Below are 22,388 nucleotides of genomic sequence, written 5' to 3' on the forward strand. Positions count from 1 at the left end.
CCTCTTTTCACACTGTAGGTGTTCTATGATTCCATGATCAGTCTGGTACTTGTACCATGTGGCCTCAGCCTCATGCCAAACACACAGCATTTGCAACAAGCAGTTTAACCCATCAGAAAATCTTTGGGGAGTCCATGGGGCACTCATGGAGGCTCAGCATGGTTAGTCAAGGGCAGCCTCCCACAACAGTCCTGGGCTTCACCAAGGACAAGCGTCTGTTCAGGATTGGCTGCACAGGGAGACTATGCCTGAGCAGGGACAGTCAATCCTTTGTCTCGTCTTTGTTTGAGGAGGACGGACTGTTGTAATCAGGCACACATGCATCTACCAGCATTGGCAAGTCAGGTGACTCAAGGGTACTTTGGGAAGGGATGGCAGAACAGCTATGCAGTTGAAGTCACATGTACACAGCTTGAGTGATGAAATGGGAAAGTATGAAATCTGTGGGGTTGACAGAATTGGCACCTAGAAAGGAGATGCTGATGTTGGGGTCCCAACAGTCGGTTAATGCTGAAGCAGAAAACCACTGGCAGAGGACCCCTCGCTTCATTCCAATCATGAAGCACAAGAGCAGAGCACAATTTTGAGGAGAACGGCTGCAAAGGAACTTGCAATGTGCGGGGTAAGTGAGCTGACTTGTGAGGGAGGGACCTGCATCTGCAACCAATGTTCCCATGGGAACAATATTACCCTCCAACACTTGTAATCTTAGCAAAACAGGTGCAAAAGGTCCCTACTTCCTGTCCATCCTGCAACATTGACCACCCCTTTGTGTTACACCTCCCTATCATCATTAGATGTAGTGTTCTATGCACCTATGCCATGCATGCCACATTCATACCCCTGCTCCCATATGATGTATTTGGTGCCACCATTTAGCACCATTAATGCCTAAGGAGTAATGCTAAATTGTGCTATGAAGTGGCTACAGGCAGAACTCAAAGTGTCTATAGGGGCAACCACATGAATGATGAAGTGCAAAGTTTTAAGAAATGTAATAACCATTGACATACCCTGGCGGAGTGGAGATGCTCATTGAAGTTCTCCCAGGACTGCTGTTCAGTCATCCTTAACCAAGAGATGGCATTGACCCAGATGGCAATCTCTAACCATGCTATGGCATGATATGGTGACTTTGCCTCCTCTGCCAATTCTATGGGAAGAGGACTCTTCTCCAACACCCCATTCACAAGGTCCATTCAGATAAGCTCCAACATCTCTCCTCACTCTTTCCACAAACAAGCTGCACAAATGGCAGCATTCTTGTGGTGCATATTGGGTTTTGGAAGATAGCACAGCTGAGGGGATGCTGATCTTAGGAAGGACCTCTGTTGAGCAGCAGGTATCTCTGGTAATAGTGCATGGTAAAATGGGATGGAAATCAGAAATTATTTCTGCCATGAGATCCCAGGCTCCATCCTCTCCTGCTTGGTTCAGGCACTTCCCCCCTATATCCGTGTCACCAACCATGCCCTCCACCTCTTCAGTAACTTCTAGTTCCCCAACCCCCAGCACTTTATCTTCAGTATAGACATGCAGTCCTTATATACATCCATACCCCACAAGGATAGTCTCCAGGCCCTCCACTTCTTTCTCTCCAACAGACCCCTCCAGACCCCTTCCACCAAGACCCGCTTCCGCCTCACCAAACTGCTCCTCACCCTCAATAACTTTTCCTTCAACTATTCCCATTTCCTCCAAACCAGGGGGTGGCCATGGGCACTGGATAAGCCCTAGCTACACCTGTCTCTTTGTCGGCTATGTCAAACAATCCCTCTTCAGTACCTACACAGGCCCTGTGCCCCAAATCTTCCGCTGTTACATCAATGACTGTATTGGTGCAGTGTCCTGCAACCAGGCTGAACTGGAGCAGTTCATTGACTTCGCCTACAATTTCCACCCTACCCTTAAATTCACTTGGTTCAACTCGGACATCTCACTCCCCTTTCTTGACCTCTCCATTTTCAACTCCGGCAACAGTCTCCAGATGGACGTTTACTATAAACCCACAGACTCCCATAACTACCTGGACTACACCTTCTCCCACTGAGTATCCTGCAAGAACTCCATCCTATTCTCCCAGCCCCTGTGCTTCCACTGCATCTGCTTGGAAGAGGATACATTCCACTCCCAAGCAACCCAGATGTCCATCTATTTCAAACAGCATGCTTTTTCTCCTTCTGTCATCCAGACAGCCCTACACTGCACCCACCTCCATCCCCATTCCACTGCTCTAAAATACCCTCCAAATGCAATAAAAACAGAGTCCCTCTTGTACACACCTGCCACCTGCCATCATCCTTAAACACCTGCCAACTCCAACTAGACCCCACCACCAAGAACATCTTCCCTTCCCTACACCTCTCTGCCTCTCATAAGGACCGTTCCCTTCAACAGTCCTTATTTGTGCCACTCTCCCCACTGACACTACCCCTCACCCCACCGAACCCCCCCCCGGTATCTTCTCCTGAAACTAGAAAAGCTGCAAATCTGCCCATACACCACCCCCTCACCTCAAACAGTCCTTCCAGGTGAGACAGAGACAGAAATTCACCTGCCTCTCTTCCAACCTACTTCACTGCATCAAATGCTCCCAAAGTGGTCTTCCCTACTCTGGGGAGACCAAACGTAAATGTAGGGAACGGTTCGCCTAGCCTCTCAGCCAGGTTTGCAGGGCTGACCGGATACTCAGTCACCACCCATTTTAATTCCCCTTCCCACTCCGTTCCCGACATGACCATCCTTGGCCTCGTCCATTGCCACAACGAACCAAACCACAAGTTGGAGGAAGAACACCTCATCTTCCACCTGGGCAACCTGCTGCCTGGAGGACTCAACGTTGAGTACTCCAATTTCAAATAACCTTCCTTCCCATTCTCCAGCTCCCTTCCCAGACCCTCCCCCTCTCTTCCTTTCCTCCCTGTCACCCACCGGTTTCATTCTTTCCATTGACCAACCAGGTCATACCCTCTACCTATCTTCACCTTATGCCACTTCACCACCCTGCCCCTGCCACCCCCTTTATCTGCAGCTCCCCCTACACCTACCCCAGCTCTGAAGAATGGTTGTACCCAAAACATCGACTTCTCCAGCTCCTGATGCTGTATTCTTCCAGCCTCTTACCTGTCCACACAAGATCACAATTGGCAATTAATGTAGTGGGTTTGGTAAGATACAGCAAGAAGGCTCGTTCAGCCTCGCAGGAAGAAACACTCCACAGAACTCGGCAGGATTCTCACTTTACCAAAAATATGTAAGATTCAGCTCAAAGATATGTTCAACTAGGCATTTTTCGAGGCCACCTTTAATCTACCTATTTACGCATTTTAAAGAATATTGCGAGAGAAAATTTGACTCTGAGCCACAAAAGAAAAGGTGATCAAAAGCTTTACATGTTACCTAGTAAGGTGACAAAACGTCTGGAAATGAACCTTCCAGCTCAGCGAGCAAACCTATATCCAGAACCTTAACCTGAGCTACAAATCTTCTCAAAACTCACTAAGGCCTATGGTGCAATACATCAAAAGCTTGGACAAAAGGTTTGGTCAGGAGGGAGATTTTAAAGAGTGTCTTAAAGGAGGTAAGTGAGTTAGGGAGGATTAGTGAGGGCACTTCAGAGCTTAATCCAGCCAAATGAAGGCACCTACATTTCAGATTTAGAGAGGGACAAGAGGGACAAGGAGGGATGAAAAATCAGGATGAGAATTTTAAAATCAATGAAGTAAGTGGACCAGGCACTAAACAAATACAGGAGTGTTGGCAAATGTACTTGATGTGAATTTGAATAGCGACAACAAAGCTAACCCTCTTAATACCATTCTGTACAACAAGACATTTCTAATTGGGGCCTGTGTTTGGAGTGAGCCTTCAGTGGACAGTGGCCTTTGATTGCTATGAAAAAGCAAAAAGTTTAATTGTGATTGATCTTTATTGTCCTTTCTACATCAGAAAGTAATGAATTCCAGTCTCACTTCAGAGACTTCTGCACATAATTTCAGAGACATATAGCAAAGGCTGAAACTACTGCACATTACTAGTGGAGAACTACATTGTCAGAGATCATGTCGTTTAAATGACACCTTAAACCAAGTCTTCCTTTGTCCTGTCAGTGGATATAAACAATTCTATAACACTACGCGTAGGTGAGATTCTCATTATTTTCTGGTCCACATATTTGGGAAAAAAAATTTGGTCAATTATCTCATTGCTGTTTTGGGAGCTTTCTGGGTGAAAATTGGATGTCACACTTCCCTTCCTTCCAACAGCAGCTACATATGAACATTTATTGACTTGAAGTGCTTTTGGACATCCTGGGGCCATCAAAAATGATGCACTTCTTTCTGTTCCTTCTCCAACTTAGTTCTCAACTTGTGTTGGAGATCATTTCCATCATGTTAAAGGCCATCTACTTTATGGGTTTGGAAATCTACATTTAACTGAAGAGTGATCTACCTCCCCTGTGTTGAGCTGGGTTGTACCAGGAAATAGAGAAATGAAAAATAAAAATGGAAAGAAGAAGAAAGATTTACTTTTCTTCTTACATTTTTCACTATCATTTGTTTCCCAAAGCATGTTTCTACCATTAAGTACTTTTGAAGCATTGTTACTTTTTTAATGTAAGACATGCACCTATTAATCTACACATAGCAAATTCCTGCAAACAAGATAATGGTTAGATGATCTGTTCTACTGATAACTGTTGGCCCAGACCCTAGGGATAACACCTCTCCTCTTTGTATTAGTGCCATGGAATCTTTTGCATCTATCTGAGAAAGCAGACGGTACCTAGGTTTATGACTCATCCAAAAATTAAAAGTGGTCTTGGACTAGGGCTCAGGCACTCTGTCACTATCTAGGCTTGCTCGTGCTTGTGTCTGAAGGTTAGTTTCTGATTCAGAGTAGGATTCAGCTCTTCCTGGCACACTTGATGAGACCTGTTTGATGATGGTCCTGATTGTGTAAATGTCTGAAGCTGAAGGGGGTCTTGCATTGAAATTTTATTTTCTGAATCTATCTAGACATGCCTCAAGTTACTTGGCAGTGGCTGTACTATATGATGTTGTAAATAGGTTTTGTTACATGTGGGTGGAATCTTTATAGAATCATGTTGAAAGTATTCAAGTTATTTAATTCTCTACTTTTATCCAGGGGTCGTTCAAAGCAGCTCCTCAACCTTTTCTGACTTTTGATATCTTGCTGTGACAATTAACAGGGCTGTTTGACCAATAAAACTCTGCTGCTCTGACCAATCATCCTCTTTCAGCTTCTTTGGACTTGCTCATCCAAAACTCTGTTGTCTGTATCCTAATTCACACCAAATCCCATTTGCCCATCAGTTCAGTGTTTGCTGACAATGTTTCCAGTTTAAAATTGTCATCTTGGAGTGCCAGTCCTTTTTAACTTCATCTCACCAATCTGTCTAATCATCTGTAATTCTCTGAGATCGCTATGTTTCCCGAGTTCAGGCTTCTTGTGCATCCTCCACATCCTAGATCTCGGCATTGGCTTGTGCCTTTAGCTGTATTGGCTGTGAGTTCTAAATCACTTCACCCCATCCCATTTTCTAAGATGCTACTCAACGCCTACCTTTTGACCAATCTTTTGATTCGTCCTAAAATCTCCCTTTTTGGCCCATTGTCAAGTTTTTCTCTAATTACTGTTCTAATGTTAGATGTTTTATACCAGGTTAAAGGTGCTACATAAATGGATACATTTATTTTATAATCAGCTGAAAACAACCTTGGATGCAATTTCTCCAGGAGTGGAGAGGCTTGCCACTGATTTCCTACTAAGTATTTTACTGGAGTTCGGAACAATCCATGTTGAAATTCAGGTGTTCAGTGAAATGGGGAGGAATGTGAAACAGTTCATCTAAAAACCAAAGTCCATAAACCAGAGATACATCATTAAGCAGAGGGTCAGGCCACAGTGATCAAATCGGTAGTTAATCATCGTTAGTCCTGTATTAACACTGAGCTGTTGAAATCACTTATTGCTGAGCCCTAGCCACTAGCTCTTCTCACAATGCTGCAACCCACACACCTTTCCCAGCTATCAAAACAAAACAGCACTGGGGGAAAAGAAATCCCATTTCCCATAAATAGGCAGATTATTTTTAACGTGAGAAAAAAATCTTAAAGATGCATAACCGTTAAATTATTTTCAGTATTTCTTATGGGAAGTCTTAAGATGGCAGTAATTAAGGGTCATGACCCATCCATTGCAACGAAGAGACTTCAAAACCTCCTTTGCCGACAAAGATTTCTGCCACTTGCAATCACCACAGATCAGTGGATTCTAAAGCCAAGCCCACATAAACTTCTGAGATTCTTTAAAGTGATACTACAATTAAAATAATGGTAAAACTAACACAGGCGCGCGCACACACACACACACACACACACACACACACACACACACACACACACACACACACACACACACACACACACACACACACACAAATTGTGCTGAGTAAGATCCGTGCTTCAGATAATTTAGAATGAGGTGATGTCCTGGCCTTTTTTCCGAGGAAGGGGTTGGCTGACTAGTGGCCAAGTGAGTGGGTGTCAGAGCTGCTGGAGCTGGGCCTGCTTTTGTGTCAATATGTATTTGCATGGATGGTTAACTGCAAAAGGTCACCGTCACCGTACTGTACGTTTAAACATTTGACAGCTTGTGAGACAGACTAAGTGCAGCATTCGGCCTGCTATATTGTTACTTCAGACAGGAAGCTTCCAAGTTCAGTCCCTATTGAGCAAACTGTCTGTCTTCAGGGGGCAGTATTTGAAGAGCATAAGTAGTCTCAGTGCCATGGACAGTGACTGGAAAAGGTAATCTGACTTCTGCTGTAGGTGTTCACTGCAGACAAGCAGTCTGTCAGTACTCCCTGCTGAAGTTCATACATGAAGAGTGAGCTGTAGGGGAGTGAAATGGAAAGAAGTATGCTGTGAGTTGTAAAAGTGAAAATATTGTAGCTCATTTTGAGTAAAAGAGCAAAGTCAAAATGGTGAATGAACAGACAGAAGGGGCACAGAGAGGGGGAGATTATGAAGAGAAATTGAAGGCAGTATTACAGGCATTCAGCAATAATTACACTGAGGAAGGAATGATTGAATGGAGATGAATGAACGTAGGCTGAAAGAAATCAGAATTTCTTTTATTCATTCATGAGATGTGAGAATTGCTGGCAAGGACAACATTTGTTGATCATAAAAAAAGAAAGAACTGCAGATGCTGGAAATCAGAAACAAAAACAAGAACAGAAATTGCTGAAAACACTCAGCAGGTCTGACAGCATCTATGAAGAGAAATCAAAGTTAATATTTCGGATCCAGTGACCCTTTTTCAGAAGGGTCTTTGTTGACCATCCCTAATTGTCTTTGAGAAGGTGATTATGAACTGCCTACAGGGTGTAGGTATGCCCAAAGTGCTGTTACAGAAAGAGTTCCAAGATTTTGATCCAGTATCAATGAAGGAACCACAATACAGTTCCAACAGAGAGTGGGGTGTGGCTTGGTGGAAAACTTGCAGGTTTGTTCCCCTTGTCTGCTGCCCATGACCTTCTAGTTGATAGAAGTCACAGATTTGAAAGGTATTGTTGAAGAAGTTTTGGCAAACCGTTGCAGTACATTTCAGACATAGTATGTAATATTGCCACGCTGTGTTTATTTTATTTGGTCAGTAGTGGGAGTGAATGTATAAGGTGTGATAAGGTGCTTTGCCTTTGGTGATGTTGAACTTCTTGACCATTGTTGGGAGCTATACTTGTCCAGACAAGTAGAGATTATTCCATCACACTCCTGATTGCTGTCTTGTAAAGAGTGGACAGGCTTTGGAGAGACAGGAGGTGAGTTATTTACTGTGGAATTAACATTTCTCCACATATATTTGCAAAAATAAGTTTGTTAAAAAAAATAGAAACTTTAATAAAAACATTCAATGTGGACACTTCATAGGCATGATTTTGAGGCCAAGCAATCATCGTCAAAAGCAGATCAGAAACCCACATGGTGTATCAAACAGACAGTCCATTGTGATTTTGCCCAAATTGGCCAATAAATGAACAGAGGGTGCTGTTTAAGTTAGAGAACCAATGGGAAGCTCTCGAGCACTAAAAAAGCAGCAGCCTGTCATCTCAGATAAGTGAGAGAGAAAGCACCACAAGGTAGAAGTGGCCTCTCTCCAAATTTTTTACTTTAAAAATGGCCTCAATGGCCATTGTATAAGGCCTTCTGCAGCCAAATGACAAGTAGGGGTGGTCTCAAAGAAAGTCAAGAGGCCAGCTACACTGTTCACCACAGCATCCATCTGTCAATAAGGTCTAAAGGGCTTTAACTGACCAGATTTAGTATCCACTACTTGTGCAGCTGGTACCCACGTTGGCAGCACAAACTTTTGCATTTCAAGCCTGCATGCTCACCCCTCTGGGCCTGAAATTTCAGCACACATATTTCATCATCTTTGAGGTGTGATAAAGATACAAGATCATAGGAAATAGAAGAGAAAGGTAATTCAGCCCATCGAGCCTGCTCTATTATTTGATAAGGTCCTTCCTAGGCTTCCAAAATTCACCCTGTTGCTTCCATTTCCATTGCTGTCATCAATTATGTGCATGCCTGAAGTGTGCCTCCCACTGCCTTGAGTCCACTACAGTGAGTAATACCTTCAGAGGGCATTACTTCAGTGTTACCTCAATGATACATGAGGATACAATTTGCAAGATTGAGAAAAATGGAGACAAGAGATCTGGGCTCAGTTGTCACTGCCACCCATTCAAGACATTCCTGATTTACTAGTCATTAGAAGTAATTGGTTATGCTGACTGCTCAGGCTAATTTGGCACAGAATTGTTCTGTGATGATTGGTAGGCTCCAGTATGTAATACTTGCATTTCTATGGTAGTTACCATGACTTTTAGATTTTCAAAAGCATTTTACAACCAATGAAAGCACAGTAACCAATTTGCACACAGTAAGCTCACAAAAACCACAATGAAATAATGACCACATAATAGTTGCAGTTGAGACATGAATATTGGCTAGGTCACAAGGAGAACTCTTTGAAATAATGCCCTGGCCTTAATGTCTCATCTCAAAGATGGCATCCTCAAGACTCCCTTCATACTGCACGCATTTTTAAAAGACGTATAGGTCAGATGCAGATGAGTGCTCACTCAATATTCAGAAGGACTCCAAATATTCCCATTCACTACATAAGCCATCCTTTGTGGAGTCATAGAGTCAGACCCTTCTGTCCAACTCATCCATGTCAACCAGATATTCCTACCTAATCTAGTCCCATTTGTCAGCACATGGTCAATATCCCTCTAAACCCTATTCATATACCCATCCAGATGCCTTTTAAATGCTGTAATTGTACCAGTCTCCACTACTTCCTCTGGCAGCTCATTCCATACACTCACCACCCTCTGCGTGAAATGTTGCCCCTTAGGTCCCTTTTATATCTTTCGCCTATCACCCTAAACCTATGCCCTTTGGTTCTGAACTCCCCCAACCCGGGGAAAAGACCTTGTCTATTTATCCTATCCATGCCCTTCATGATTTTGTAAACCTCTATAAGGACATCCCTCAGCCTCCGACAGTCCAGGGAAAAGAGCCCCAGCCTATTCAACCTCTCCCTATAGTTCAAATTCTCCAATCCTGGCAACATCCTGGTAAATTTTTTCTCAACCCTTTCAAGTTTCACAATATCCTTCCGATAGGAAGATCAGTATTCCAAAAGTGGCCTAACCAATGTCCTGTGCAGCCACAACATGACCTCCCAACTCCTATACTCAATGCTCTGACTAATAAAGGAAAGCATAATAAACGCCTTCTTCATTATCATATCTAGTGCAACTCTACTTTCAAGGAACTATGAACCTGCACTCCAAGGTCACTTTGTTTAGCAACACTCCCATAGATCTTTTCATAAAGTGTATAAGTCCTGCTCTGATTTGCTTTTCCAAAATGCAGCACCCCACATTTATCTAAATTAAACTCCATTTTCCACTCCTCAGCCCATTTGCCATCTGGTCAAGGTCCTGTTGTACTCTGAGGTAACCTTCTTCGCTGTCCACTACACCTCCAATTTTAGTGTCATCTACAAACTTACTAACTATACCTCCTATGTTCACATCCAAATCATTAATACAAATGACAAAAAGTAGTGAACCCAGCACCGATCCTTATGACACACCACTGATCACGAGCCTCCAGTCTGAAAAGCAACCCTCCACCACCATCCTCTGTCTTCTACCTTTGCACCAGTTCTGTATCCAAATGGCTAGCTGTCCATGTATTCCATGAGATCTAACTTTGCCAACCAATCTACCATGTGGAAACATGTTGAACGCCTTACATGAAGTTCATATGGATCACGTCCACCATCCTGCCCTCATCAATCTTCTTTGTTACTTCTTCAAAAAACCCAGTCGATGAAATTGTCAGTTAATTCCTAATTATTGTGATGTTCATTTCTTAGACATTTGCCAAAATTCATTCTATGCAGAATTCTCACGGCCAACAAAATAAGATCATGGTCCCAGCAGTGTACAGTGGGGTCAGTGTAGCTTCCGAGAGGTTCATGGTAATGTAATTTCCACTCTTTCTTGGTAACACATTTCTCCCACTCCTTATCTGGGAAACTGGCCATCTCATTGTGTTGTCAGCTGAGCACAGAATGGGTCACTCTATTCCACCCACATCAAGGAGACCAGGTGGACAGGAGACTCCTGGAGGGAAAGGGATGACAGAATAGAGTGGGTGATGGAAATAAAAAAGCCAGAAATCGCACAAACCATGAATTTCAAATGCAAGAGTTGACTGAAAAAGGCTGAGAGTCCGATTACAGCTTTGGCCTATGTTTATTTTTCAATTGGATGCGATGCAGTTAATGCTGAGACGTCTAACCAGAGACAGCTGGTCCATGCACCAGATGAAGATGGAAAATCAGACAGGATAAGTCAAGTATTAGTGTGGGATAATTCATTAGTCTCAACACACAATCAAATTAGGACTTTAACTTCCTGAATTCAACAAAGATTAGGGGTGGAGGTTCACAAAACTGAAAAGTATGTTTCTGATATAAGACCTAGAGGTCTGCAAAGAAAGTGAAAAAGGGCAATGCTTTCAGTTTTTACTTTCTTACAGATTTCATTCCATCTCTCCGTAAAGGATATTGTGGCTGGCAGACAGTGCCACAAGTGTACCCCATTTTGGCCAAGAGACACCTCATTGTGGTTAAGTTCAGGATCAGGTTCTCATTATGCTTTCCTGGCACTGTGTTACCTGGAAAGAATTGTATAAACAGATTCAGTAGTAACATTCAAAAGAAAGTTGATGATTGATTCAAGCAAAAAGATAAATAAGTGAAAGGAAAACATTTGCAGTGCCCTGGGTGAAAATCCAGCTGAATGTAAATAATTGGAGGATTAGCATAGGCCCAATGGTGAAAATTGCCTCCTTTTGTACTGTATTATTCCATGTGTCATAAGCCCAGGATTTGAAAAGCAGCCTAACTTCACCCTTCCAGTCTCCGATGCAGAGTTGTAATTATAGCATCAATGGATGAAATTGTCAGTTTCGTGTTGAGCCATGAACAGCTTTAAACAATGGATCAGAATCCAGTTAAGTTGCAATTGCCCAAAGTCACTTCAATTAGGATCTTTTATAGCTGGTATATGGAAAATTTAAGCCTCACAGTATAACAGTCACTCCAGAATTTGTTGTTTATTGTCATACCTAACATCAGGATGGACAGTTGTTGGTCCAACCTTGGCAAAATCGGCATGAATCCCTCAAAGGAAGGTTTTTCTTAGCAGCACCATCAATTATAAAGAACTGTCCTGTATATGCCTGCCATGGATATTGTCTCTAGCTTAAGAAGTAATATTGTAACAATTCTAAAATATGGCAAGTAATCAAGAAAGCTAATACAATTTTATAGTTTATTGTGAAGGAAATTGAATGCAAGAGTAGGGAGGTTATGCTTCAGTTAAACAAGGCATTAGTGAGACCACATTTGAAGTACTGAGCATAGTACAGGCCATCGTACTTATTCAAGGATGTTAGTGCATTGGTAGCAGTTCAGAGAAGGTTTCCTAATACCTGGAATGAACTGATTACCTTATCAGGAAAGGTTAGACAGGCTAGGCCTGTATTCTATGGAGGAAGTGGTATATGCAGGTACAGTTACAATATTTAAAAGACATTTGGACAGGTAAATGAATAGGGAAGGTTTAGAGGGATGTTGGCCAAACAAAGGCAAGTGGGACTAGTTTAGTTTGGAAAACTTGGTCAACATTAATGAATTGGACCGAAACATCTGTTTCCATGTTGTATGCATCTATGACCTTGACTCTATGAAACGTAAGTTCCTGAGGGGACTTGACCGGGTAGATGTCAAAATGATGTTCAATGATGTGGGAAAATCTAGAATTTGGGCTCATAAGGGATCACCCATTTAAGACAGAGATGAGGAAACATATTTTCGCTCTCAGAGGGTTGCAAGTCTTTAGAATTCCCTTCCTCAAAACGTAGCGAATGCAAATTACTGTATTATTTTTAAGGCAGAGGTAGATAGGTTATCAGGAATATACAGGAATATAGAACTGAGGTTAAAATCAGATCAGCTATTATGTTATTGAATGGTGGCGCAGGCTCAAACACCCAAGTTGCCTACTCTTGTTCCACTTTCATGTATCCATATTCCCTCCTGACTGTTCAGGACACACTTAAGGATTACACAATCACCAACCATGGAGCAGCATCCAGAGATCAGTGACATCTGCAGGATTATTTACCTATACTGCAAACAGATCATTTTCATTTATTTGCACCACTGGCCTCGATTTTCCTCCAATTGAAGTGTGACTCAGAATTATATAGAATTTACAGATCAGAAACAAGGCATTCAGCCCAACCAGTCCATGCAGGTGTTTCTGCAATGTCAACCTCTTCCCACCCTGATTCACCTCACCCTTGACAGAATATCCTCCAATTCCTCTCTCTCTTGTGTTTAACTAGCATCCTCCTAAACGTAACTGTACTATTTTACTCAATGTTCCACATTCTTACCAGAAGGAACGTTGCTCAGTCCACTGCTTTTTGTCATTATACAAATGATTTGGATGTGAATATAGGACATATGGTTAGTAAGTTTGCAGATGAGACCAAACTTGGTGGTGTAGTGGACAGGGAAGAAGGTTACCTCAGAGTACAATGGGATCTTGATCAGATGGGCCAATGAGCCGAGGAATGTCAGATGGAGTTTAATTTAGATAAATGTCAAGGTGTTTTGTTGAGTTCACTGTTGGATTTTATCTGAGTGCTTAAGCCTCCATTTTCCATCCTTGTACTGGTGAATGAAAGTGACCCCTTTTATATCATTGATGGGAGACAGACAGCTGACATGAAAGGAAAAAAATTAAGTTTGAGTTTAAAGGTTATAAAATTAACCTGGAGGAAAGCGTTATGTCTCACTAATTTGATTGAGTTTTTTGAATAAGTGATAAAGAAGATAGATGAAGGCAGGGCAGTGCACATTGTCTATTTGGACTGCAGCATGCTGTTGGACAAGGCTCCGCATAGTAGACTGGATAGCAAGGTGAGATCAAATGGAATCCATGGACAGCTAGCCATTTAGATACAAAATTGGCTTTAATGTCTGAAACAGAATGTGTTGGAAGGTACCTTTTTCAGACTGGAGGGCTGTGACCAGCGATGTGCTGCAAGGACTGATGCTGGGTCCACTGCTTTTTGTCATTTATATAAATGATTTGGATGTAAATATAGGAAGTACAGTTAGTAAGTTTGCAGATGACAGCCAAATTGGTGGGGTAATGAACAGTGAAAAGATTATCTCAGATTATAACGGAGCCTTGATCAGATGGGCCAATAGGCCGAGGAGTGACACATTGAGTTTAATTTAGATAAATGTGAGGTGTTTTACTTTGGTAAGGCAAATCAGGGCAGGACTTTTACATTTAATGGTCAGGTCCTGGGGAGTGTTGCTGATTAAAGAGATCTTGGGATGCAGGTTCATAGTTCCTTAAGGGTGAAGTCACAGGCTAGCGAAGAAGGTGTTTGCCTTCATTGTTCAGTAAATTGAGTATAGGAGTTGGGAGGTCATGTTGCGACTGTACAGGATATTGGTTAGGCCACTTTTGGAGTACTGCATTCAATCCTGGGTCTCCCTGTTGTGGGAAAGATGTTGTTATACTTGAACGAATGCAGAAAAACTTTACAAGGATGTTGCTGGGGGTTGGAGGATTTGATCTATTGGGAGGGGCTGAATAGGCTGGGGCTATTTTCCATGGAGCATCAGAGGTTGAGGGGTGACCTTATAGAAGTTTATAAAATCATGAGGGGCATGGATAGGGTGAATAGCCAAGGTCTTTTTCCCAGGGTAGGGGAGTCCAATACTAGAGGACATAGATTTAAGGTGAAGGGGAAAAATATAAATGGACATAAGGGGCATTTTTCATGTAGAGGGTGGTGTGTGTATGGGATGAGCTGTCAGAGGAAGTGGTGGAGGCTGGTACAATTACATTTAAAAGACATCTGAATGGATACATGAATAGGAAGGGTTTAGAGGAATATGCCTGCTTGGCTCTCTCTCTCTTATTCCTGATGAAGGGCTTATGCTCGAAACGTCGAATTCTCTATTCCTGGGATGCTGCCTGGCCTGCTGTGCTTTAACCAGCAACACATCTGCAGCTTAGAGGAATATGAGCTAAATGCTGGCAAATGGGACTAGACTAATTTAACATATCTGGTCGGTATGATTGGACTGACTGATTTGTTGTGAGTCTATGAGTCTTCTGGTACAGAGGTAATGATTCGCTGTGCCATTGGGTTTCAGAGCCTTTGATCCAGCAAGCCAAATTATTTACCTCAACTGAACAGTTGTTGAAGTATGTACAATCTGGTGTGTGCTGCATCATTTAAGCTAATTTTACATATGACCATATAAAATAGGAGCTGGCCATTCAGCCCTACTCAGCTGTTCAATAAGATAATGGCTGATCTGATTGTAACTCGAATTCCACCGTAACACCCACCCTGATAACCTTTCACTCCCTTCCTCAACAAGCATCTACCTCCATCCTCGAAAAAAACACTCAAGAATTTTGTCATTAGTCCCTCTGAACTGTGAGAGGGGAATAATAGCCTGTCATCAAGTACTTCGAAGCCTTGCTTATGCCATCGATGGGGAAATGGAGTTGCTTTAAAGGAGATTTATCTCCAAAGAAGGAAGAGCAGGCCACCCCCGTCTCCAGCTCCAGTTTTGGGTGTCAGAAAAGCATTAATGTGGACACAGAAACACGCCACCTGCCCCCTTCACATTTCCTGAATCAGGAAACAGTGCCTGCAGAGTACTAAATAGATTAAACATTCATTCCAGTAATCAAAAGCAAACTTCAAGCATAGATTCCAGATGTTATTGAGAGATTTTTAGTCAGAGCAGTGAGTCATTGAGCGGGGCATAACGCACCCCTCGACGTTCTTTCTTCTCCCTCAGTCCTCTTTAATGCTGTCGCTTTTTGTGAAAGAACCGACTTCCAGTACGTGATGACTCAGTGGGTAATTGCACACTCCAGGACAGAACTGAGTCTCACAGGCCTGCTTCAATCTCTGGCCATTACTGACTTCGTCTGGTGACACACCCTACTCGGCTGCGGTGGGGCGAGAGGGGGTGCTGTAGGGTGGAAATCAGCTGGGGTTCCTGTTCCTGAATTAAACTTACAACCACGTCCCGTCTGCCCTGTCATCTGGATGTAAAAGATCCCATGGCATTATTTCAAAGAAAAGCAACATGCTGACCAATATTTATTCCTCTCTCAGCTTCACTAAACAAACAGATTGTTGCCGTTTATTGCATTATTGCTGTGGAATCTCGCTGTATATAAACTGGCTGGTTTGCTTCCTAAGTCCCTACAATTCAAAATTATTTAATTAGTTGTAAAGCTTTAAATGTATGTTGCAGCTGTTAAAGGTTATTCTACAAGTTCAAGTTTTTTTTCAGTTTTCCGAGAGCATGGTCACTTGAGTACCGCGCGAGTGGGTGGCTACTATTAGCAGGAAATGTACCCCACAAGACGTTTCTCCACATAAAGGGGAAAGTTTGCAAGAAGGGTTTGATTTCCTTTGATTTCTATACCCCGGGGGTTTAAAGGTTTCTCTCCTATTTCTCTTACAGAGCTCCAGCGAGAAGGAAGTATCGAGACCCTTAGCAACAGTTCCGGTTCCACCAGCGGAAGCATCCCGCGCAACTTTGAGGGCTACCGCTCACCACTGCCCACCAATGAAAACCAGCCACTCAGCCTCTTCCCAACAACTTTCAACTAAGCATGCCCCCCCCCCCCCCCCCCCCGCCGCGATCACTTCAGCCACCACCTCCATTAACTTCGGAGCCTGTACCCCTCGCGTAGATCAACAGAGTGGAACGTGAGACTTGAACTCTCTCTGCCCCTCCAGTAACGGCTAGACTGAAAGAATGTCATCTGAACAGTGATGGGGGGAAGGGGGAAGAGGTGATGGCTTTCCCCTGTAGCTTCCAGTTTGTGCTGATTTGTTTAACTTGCAAGTCCCCTTTGGGTTTTCTAATTCTCCAGAGCTGGCAAATCCCCTTGATTTCCCACCAGTTTCAGACACTGACAAACGGAAGGGCTCAAAGCTGCTGTATCAAGGCTGTACTGACATTTATATAATTTCTTGCTTGTTTCCATTTAACAGTTTAAACATGTTGCAAAGTGGCAACCTTTGTATTTCTAAGATTAGAGAGAGCCATGTTGTGTGTGTGGTTTTGCTTTATTGCCTTAAATTGACACAGTTCAGTTTTATTAGAAACCTGCTGTTATCTAAAGAGTTCTTGTCCTTTCAATGGATTCCTGTGAAAGGAATTCCATCATATTAGACAGCACAGGGAATAATCTGTCCTCTGATTCCCTTAACTTTCCGAGTGCTGCTGATCTCCTTATTGTAGTGGGATGGTGGCGTGCAGAAGAGGTTAAGGAAGTGAAATGGTTAGTGTGAGTATACTTGAAACAGCAAGAATCACAGGAGTAAACTGTAGGCGTCTTTGAACTTAGTTCGAGACTCTGAGGCCTCTGTGGTCCCCAGTTCCAAATTCCAGAGGGAAAAAAATTGAAAAGGAACTGTGAGGATGCAGTTTGCTAGTGAGACATCAGTGCAAAGGCTCACAAGAATCCCTTTATGCATGTGCTGCTGTTAATGGGCATTGTTTTCTCTACCCAGTTTTGTCCCTCTTGAATTGCTGATACATTCTATCCTGCAGGATCCATAGACATATCAATCCTCAGGTATTTATTCCATGTTACCAGGTTTCGTGATAATTTGGCTCTAGAGAAGAATTGACTCCGTCCCTCAATTAGGAGGTGAGGTCTGCAGATGCTGGAGATCAGAGTCGAGGAGTGTGGCACTGGAAAAGCACAGCCGGTCAGGCAGCATCCGTGGAGCAGAAGAATCAATGTCCTGATGAAGGGCTTATGCCTGAGACATCGATCCTCCAACACTTTGGATGCTGCCTGACCGGCTGTGCTTTTCCATCACCACACTCTTGACTCCCTCCCTTAATTGATGACCACACAAAGCTTCTTTCTTGCAGAGTCAGAGAAGAGTAATCAGGTGGAAGAACTTGGCTTTTTATTTTCTACCTGTGCTTATATGGAGCAGATGTTGACTGTGGCCATCCCAGACTGGGAATTGAGGTAGGAGCCTCCCACCTCTGTTGCATCCTACATCTGGCCCATCAAGCATTTATTTAAAAAAATAAATTGGAAGTTACTCAGGGAATTAACAAACCTGCAGTAAAAATAAGAGGCGTGTTTGTAGGTATTTGTGTTATTCTGTTGATATTAATTTTTTCTGTGTAAAATAAGTGGCAAAAAATCTTTTTCTCTTCCACTATACCTTTCTCAAGCTGGAAGGTTGTCAGTACCTCTTGACAATGCTTCAGAGTGCTGTGTAAAGAGCTTTGGCTTGAGTGGTCAGGGAGAGTTATACTCCAGTTTGTCTCCTTCCCTCCTCTTTCCTTAGTCAATCCCAAGTGAACTCTCAGATAGTAGCATGTTACGAATCCTACAAACAAATCCATCTCCTTCCAAGCTCTGGAATTACACCCAGATACACTTGCATTATTCAGCAAGGTTACAGCAAATGGCATTGGAATTCAGTTGTGCTGTGAATCTACGGCTGTTGTGTTTCCAGCTTGAAAATTTTGTTTTAAATTCATAATACTTGGTTGAAAGAAAAGTAGGACAGCTCCAACATTTTTGTATTCATTTATAGGAAGTGGGAATCACCAGCAAGGCCAGGAGAAGGTGGGAGTAAGCTGTCGTCTTGAACCACTGTAGTTCATGTGGTGTAGTTACACCCACAGTGCTCTTGGGAAGTTGATTTAAATAATTTTTGTACTTTCCTGCCAATGAGTTCAATGTTATGAGTCGGGGTCCCAAGCCCGAGCCTTCCTAACAAGGTTGCAGGGTCTGAGAAGACATTTCCCTATTTAACAACAGTGCATTCATGAAGGTAATGGGATTTTGCCATCTCCCAGATTGCAGGTTGTGATGGTAAAAGTGTGGGCGATTGACTGGAGCCTTTGTGCATCAGTCACTGAAAGTCTGTCTGAGTCCAAGGCCACCAGTATAATCAGCAGCCATTGGTTTTCTCATTTGGACTGAGCTGCTCCCTCAAGAACAGGCTGAGCAACCACAACACACAGACCACAAACAGCAACACAGTGATTTGATGAATGAATCATCTCTGAACATGTTGTCCGTGTGAGGACATTGAGATTGTTAAATTTTGGGAATTTTGCTGCTTTTGGAAATTTTTTTTGGCTAGATTTCTTCCTTTTCTGAAAATGTGAATATCATTGGAGTACAGGTTCCACAGAGACGAATTGTTACTGCGGTGTACATTTCATGGACCCTGACTTTCACTGAAATACACAGTCCAAAGACACTGACTCTCACTAGCATATGGATCCCAGACACACTGAATCTCACAGGGGTATGGATTACACACACACTGACTCTCAGTAGGGTACAAGTTCCACAGATACTAACTCTCACTAGGGTACGAATTGCAGAGTGATAGAGTTTTTACAGCACAATAACATGTTATTTGGCATGTCCGCACCACTGATCTGACACCTATCCACTCTGCTCTATTTTCTACCATTTGGCTCATAGCCTTGTGTGCTGTGGTGTTTCTGGGTGAAAAATGTTATGTTAAATCCCTTCTAAATCTCCTGCCCCTTACCTTAACTTATGTTTCCTTGTTATTTCACCTCTACCAAGGGGAAAAGTTTCTTCCTATCTACCCAATTTATGCCCTTCATAACTTTGTATACCTCAGTAAGATCTTCTCCATCTTTTTTGCTTCAAGGAACACAACTCCAGCCTATCTCGTTCTCTTCAAAGCTGAAATTTTCCAGACTGGCCAACGTCCTGATGAGTCTCAATTACACCCTCTCTTGAGCAATCACATCCTTCCTGGTGAACAGAACTGCACACAATACTCCAGCTATGGTCTAACTAATGATTTCTACAGCTCCATCATAACCTCACTGCACTTGTATTCAATTCCTTGACACAAAAGCATGAATCCCAAATGCCTTTGTAACAATCTTTCACCTGTCTTATTGTCTTCAAGGATGTGTCAGCATGTGCATGAAGGTCTCTCTGATTCTCAGTACTTCCTAGGGTCCTGTCATTCATCATGTACTCCCTTGTCTAGTTAGTCCTTCCAAAATGCATTACCTCACACTTTTCAGAATCAAATTTCATTTGCCACTGTCCTATCCCCAGACACTCCCCTCATTAGGGTGAGAATTCCACACACTGACTCTCACTGAGGTATGGGGTCAACACACACTAACTCTCAGTGGGGTATGGATTCCATTGACATTGATTGTCACTGGTGTATTGGTACAGGTTTAAAACACACTTTCTCTGGTGTAGAGCTTACAAGGACAGTTAGTTTCAACTTTCAATCACATAAAAGTCTATGGATATTGAATCTCACTGGAGTATATGGATTCTTACTAGGGTTTTGGTTCATTAGACACTCTGACTCTCTCACTGGGATACAATTTCATAGACAATGGCTTACACTTGCTGTCCTTGTGGCATGGTTCCACAGAAACTGAATTTCATTAGAGTACAGCTTCCAAAGACATTGATCTTCTCTGAAATGTAGTTTCCACAAACACTAACTCTCACTGGGTATGGGTTCCACAGATACTGACTGTAACTGAGATTGCAGAGCATGTTGAGTGAGGCAATGGGAATTACCTCTGATTGGGTCAGGAGTCCAAGAGCATTAACTGTGACTCCCAGTTAATGTTAAACTGGCCTTCATTGAACCTGACAGAGGGTTCCATGTGTATTGATTGGCACTGGCCTATTGAATTCATTTGTGCTGATTCTCATTGGGATCTAGTGTGAATAGATTCTGATTGCTGCTGAGGTGCTGGGCTCCCTTAGCACTATTTCTTGGATGTGGGCTCCTTAGGAACTGATACATGCTGGGGTATGATTTGGCAGGCAGTAACACTGGCACGTGGGCTTCACTGGGATATGGGTTCAATGAACATTCTTGATATGTGACCATGCAGCTGGATATTTTAACTTTAAGAGGTGCTCAGTATACTTGCATCCTTAGGCAAAGTAAATCAGGACCAGATAATCCTTCCACCTCACTCTAGTACATGATTACCAAAGCCAGTTGTAATTGCCAGGACATTGTTTGAGGTGAATAGTTAGCATAGGTCAGCGATTAATCCTGGTACTCCCATCAGATATGGACAGTGTCAGCTTTCCTGGGCCGTTTACTCACGGAACTATTCATCATTGCATTTACCTTGTTTTATCGCACCCTAGGATGTAGTACAAAAATGAAATAATGCAGATATTTGAAATGTACCTCACCCTGTACCTTGCTTCACCTCATGAAATGATCCTATGAAACCAAATTAAAACTACAAACACCCTTTTATATGTAAAACCAAATTGGATACCTTCCCCCTCCAGTTCCTACCTTGAGTATCTGCCAGGTTAAAAGTTTCAGTCTGTTAAAATTGCTATCAGTCATTTTCCAGACTCCACACAGATGGATAATTCCTGTTTCTCTACCCCTGATTTAACAAAGTGGAGGTAGGCAGTGTTTTGGGGGATTGGGCAGTAGTGGGGAGCAGTGGTTATAGTGGGAGTTTTTCTTTCAAAGTCTGATTGCAATAACTGTGTGATGTTTGTTCTTGGCTAGTTCTTTACATCATCTATATCATGATCACATCTGTCTGGCTGGGCAGGGTTAGAGGAGTACTGTGGTAATCTGGACTAACATCCAGTCATTCAGTTCCCTAGTTCAGAAATTCCAGAGTTAAAAATCACACAACACTAGGTTATAGTCCAACAGGTTTATTTGGAAGTACTAGCGTTTTGGAGTGCTTCTTCTTCATCAGGTAACTAGTGGGGCAGGATCGTAAGACACAGAATTTATAGCAAAGATCACAGTGTTATACGACTGAAGCAATACGTTGGTTTTTGTTCAATATTTCGCTTCTGTTGCATGACACTGTAATCTTTTGCTATAAATTCTGTGTCTTATGATCCTGCTCCACAACTACCTAATGAAGGAGCAGTGCTTTGAAAGCTAGTACTTCCAAATAAACCTGTTGGATTATAACCTCGTGTTGTGTGATTTTTAGCTTTGTCTACCCCAGTCCAACACCAGCACCTCCACATCAGAAATTCCAGAGGCAGACTCAGTGTGAAAATCGAACAGGAGAAACAGCTGGAGAGATTATGAAGCAAGTAATATCAGAAGGAGGTAATATCAAAGCAAGGGACTAGCTGAAGGGAATACTGGAAAGACAAAATACCAGTAGGAGGGAAACCACAGAAGCAGGTTTATCTTAAAAAGCAAATAACAGAAGAAGAAAATACTGATCGGGGGAATACTGTAGAATGAGTGTTTTAGGGAAAAGTGAATATTGGGACATGGTTCTGAAAGGGAAATCAAGAAAAGTGGGAATTCTATGTCGAGTATGTAGTGGGAAGGGAGGGAATGATGCTCGGAGAAAGTATCACAGGAGTAAATGTTGGAAAGATAGTAAAGAAATGGAATACAAGATAGAGTGTGGACTCGAACAAAGAAATGACAGACAGATGCCTTAGCTTTAACTTAACAGATCCTCCACTTTAATGTGGTAGATTCACATATGGGCAGTTACTCCAAACTTGCACGCCTGAAGAAGGTTCTTTTGGGAGGTAATAGCAGTACAGGTGCTGGTATATCAGTTCTTCATCCAGATTGAAATATGTCTGACAGGCACTGTCTATTTGCCATCAGTGGTCA

The 22,388-nt window shown here is 42.6% G+C and overlaps 1 protein-coding gene across 1 annotated transcript in view; it reads left to right on the top strand.

Annotated features, from left to right (window-relative positions):
• bcas3 (BCAS3 microtubule associated cell migration factor) overlaps window positions 1-21,508 on the top strand; it is a 1,146,863-nt gene extending 1,125,355 nt beyond the window's left edge. Inside the window, exon 24 of the mRNA XM_060847956.1 lies at window positions 16,204-21,508. Coding sequence (XP_060703939.1) covers window positions 16,204-16,352 — 149 coding nt within the window. The 3' untranslated portion in view covers window positions 16,353-21,508. The remainder of the gene's footprint in view (window positions 1-16,203) is intronic.
• The last annotated feature ends 880 nt before the right edge of the window (window positions 21,509-22,388 follow it).

The sequence above is a fragment of the Hemiscyllium ocellatum genome, chromosome 31, assembly GCF_020745735.1.
Source record: "Hemiscyllium ocellatum isolate sHemOce1 chromosome 31, sHemOce1.pat.X.cur, whole genome shotgun sequence".
NCBI classification, from domain to species: domain Eukaryota; kingdom Metazoa; phylum Chordata; class Chondrichthyes; order Orectolobiformes; family Hemiscylliidae; genus Hemiscyllium; species Hemiscyllium ocellatum.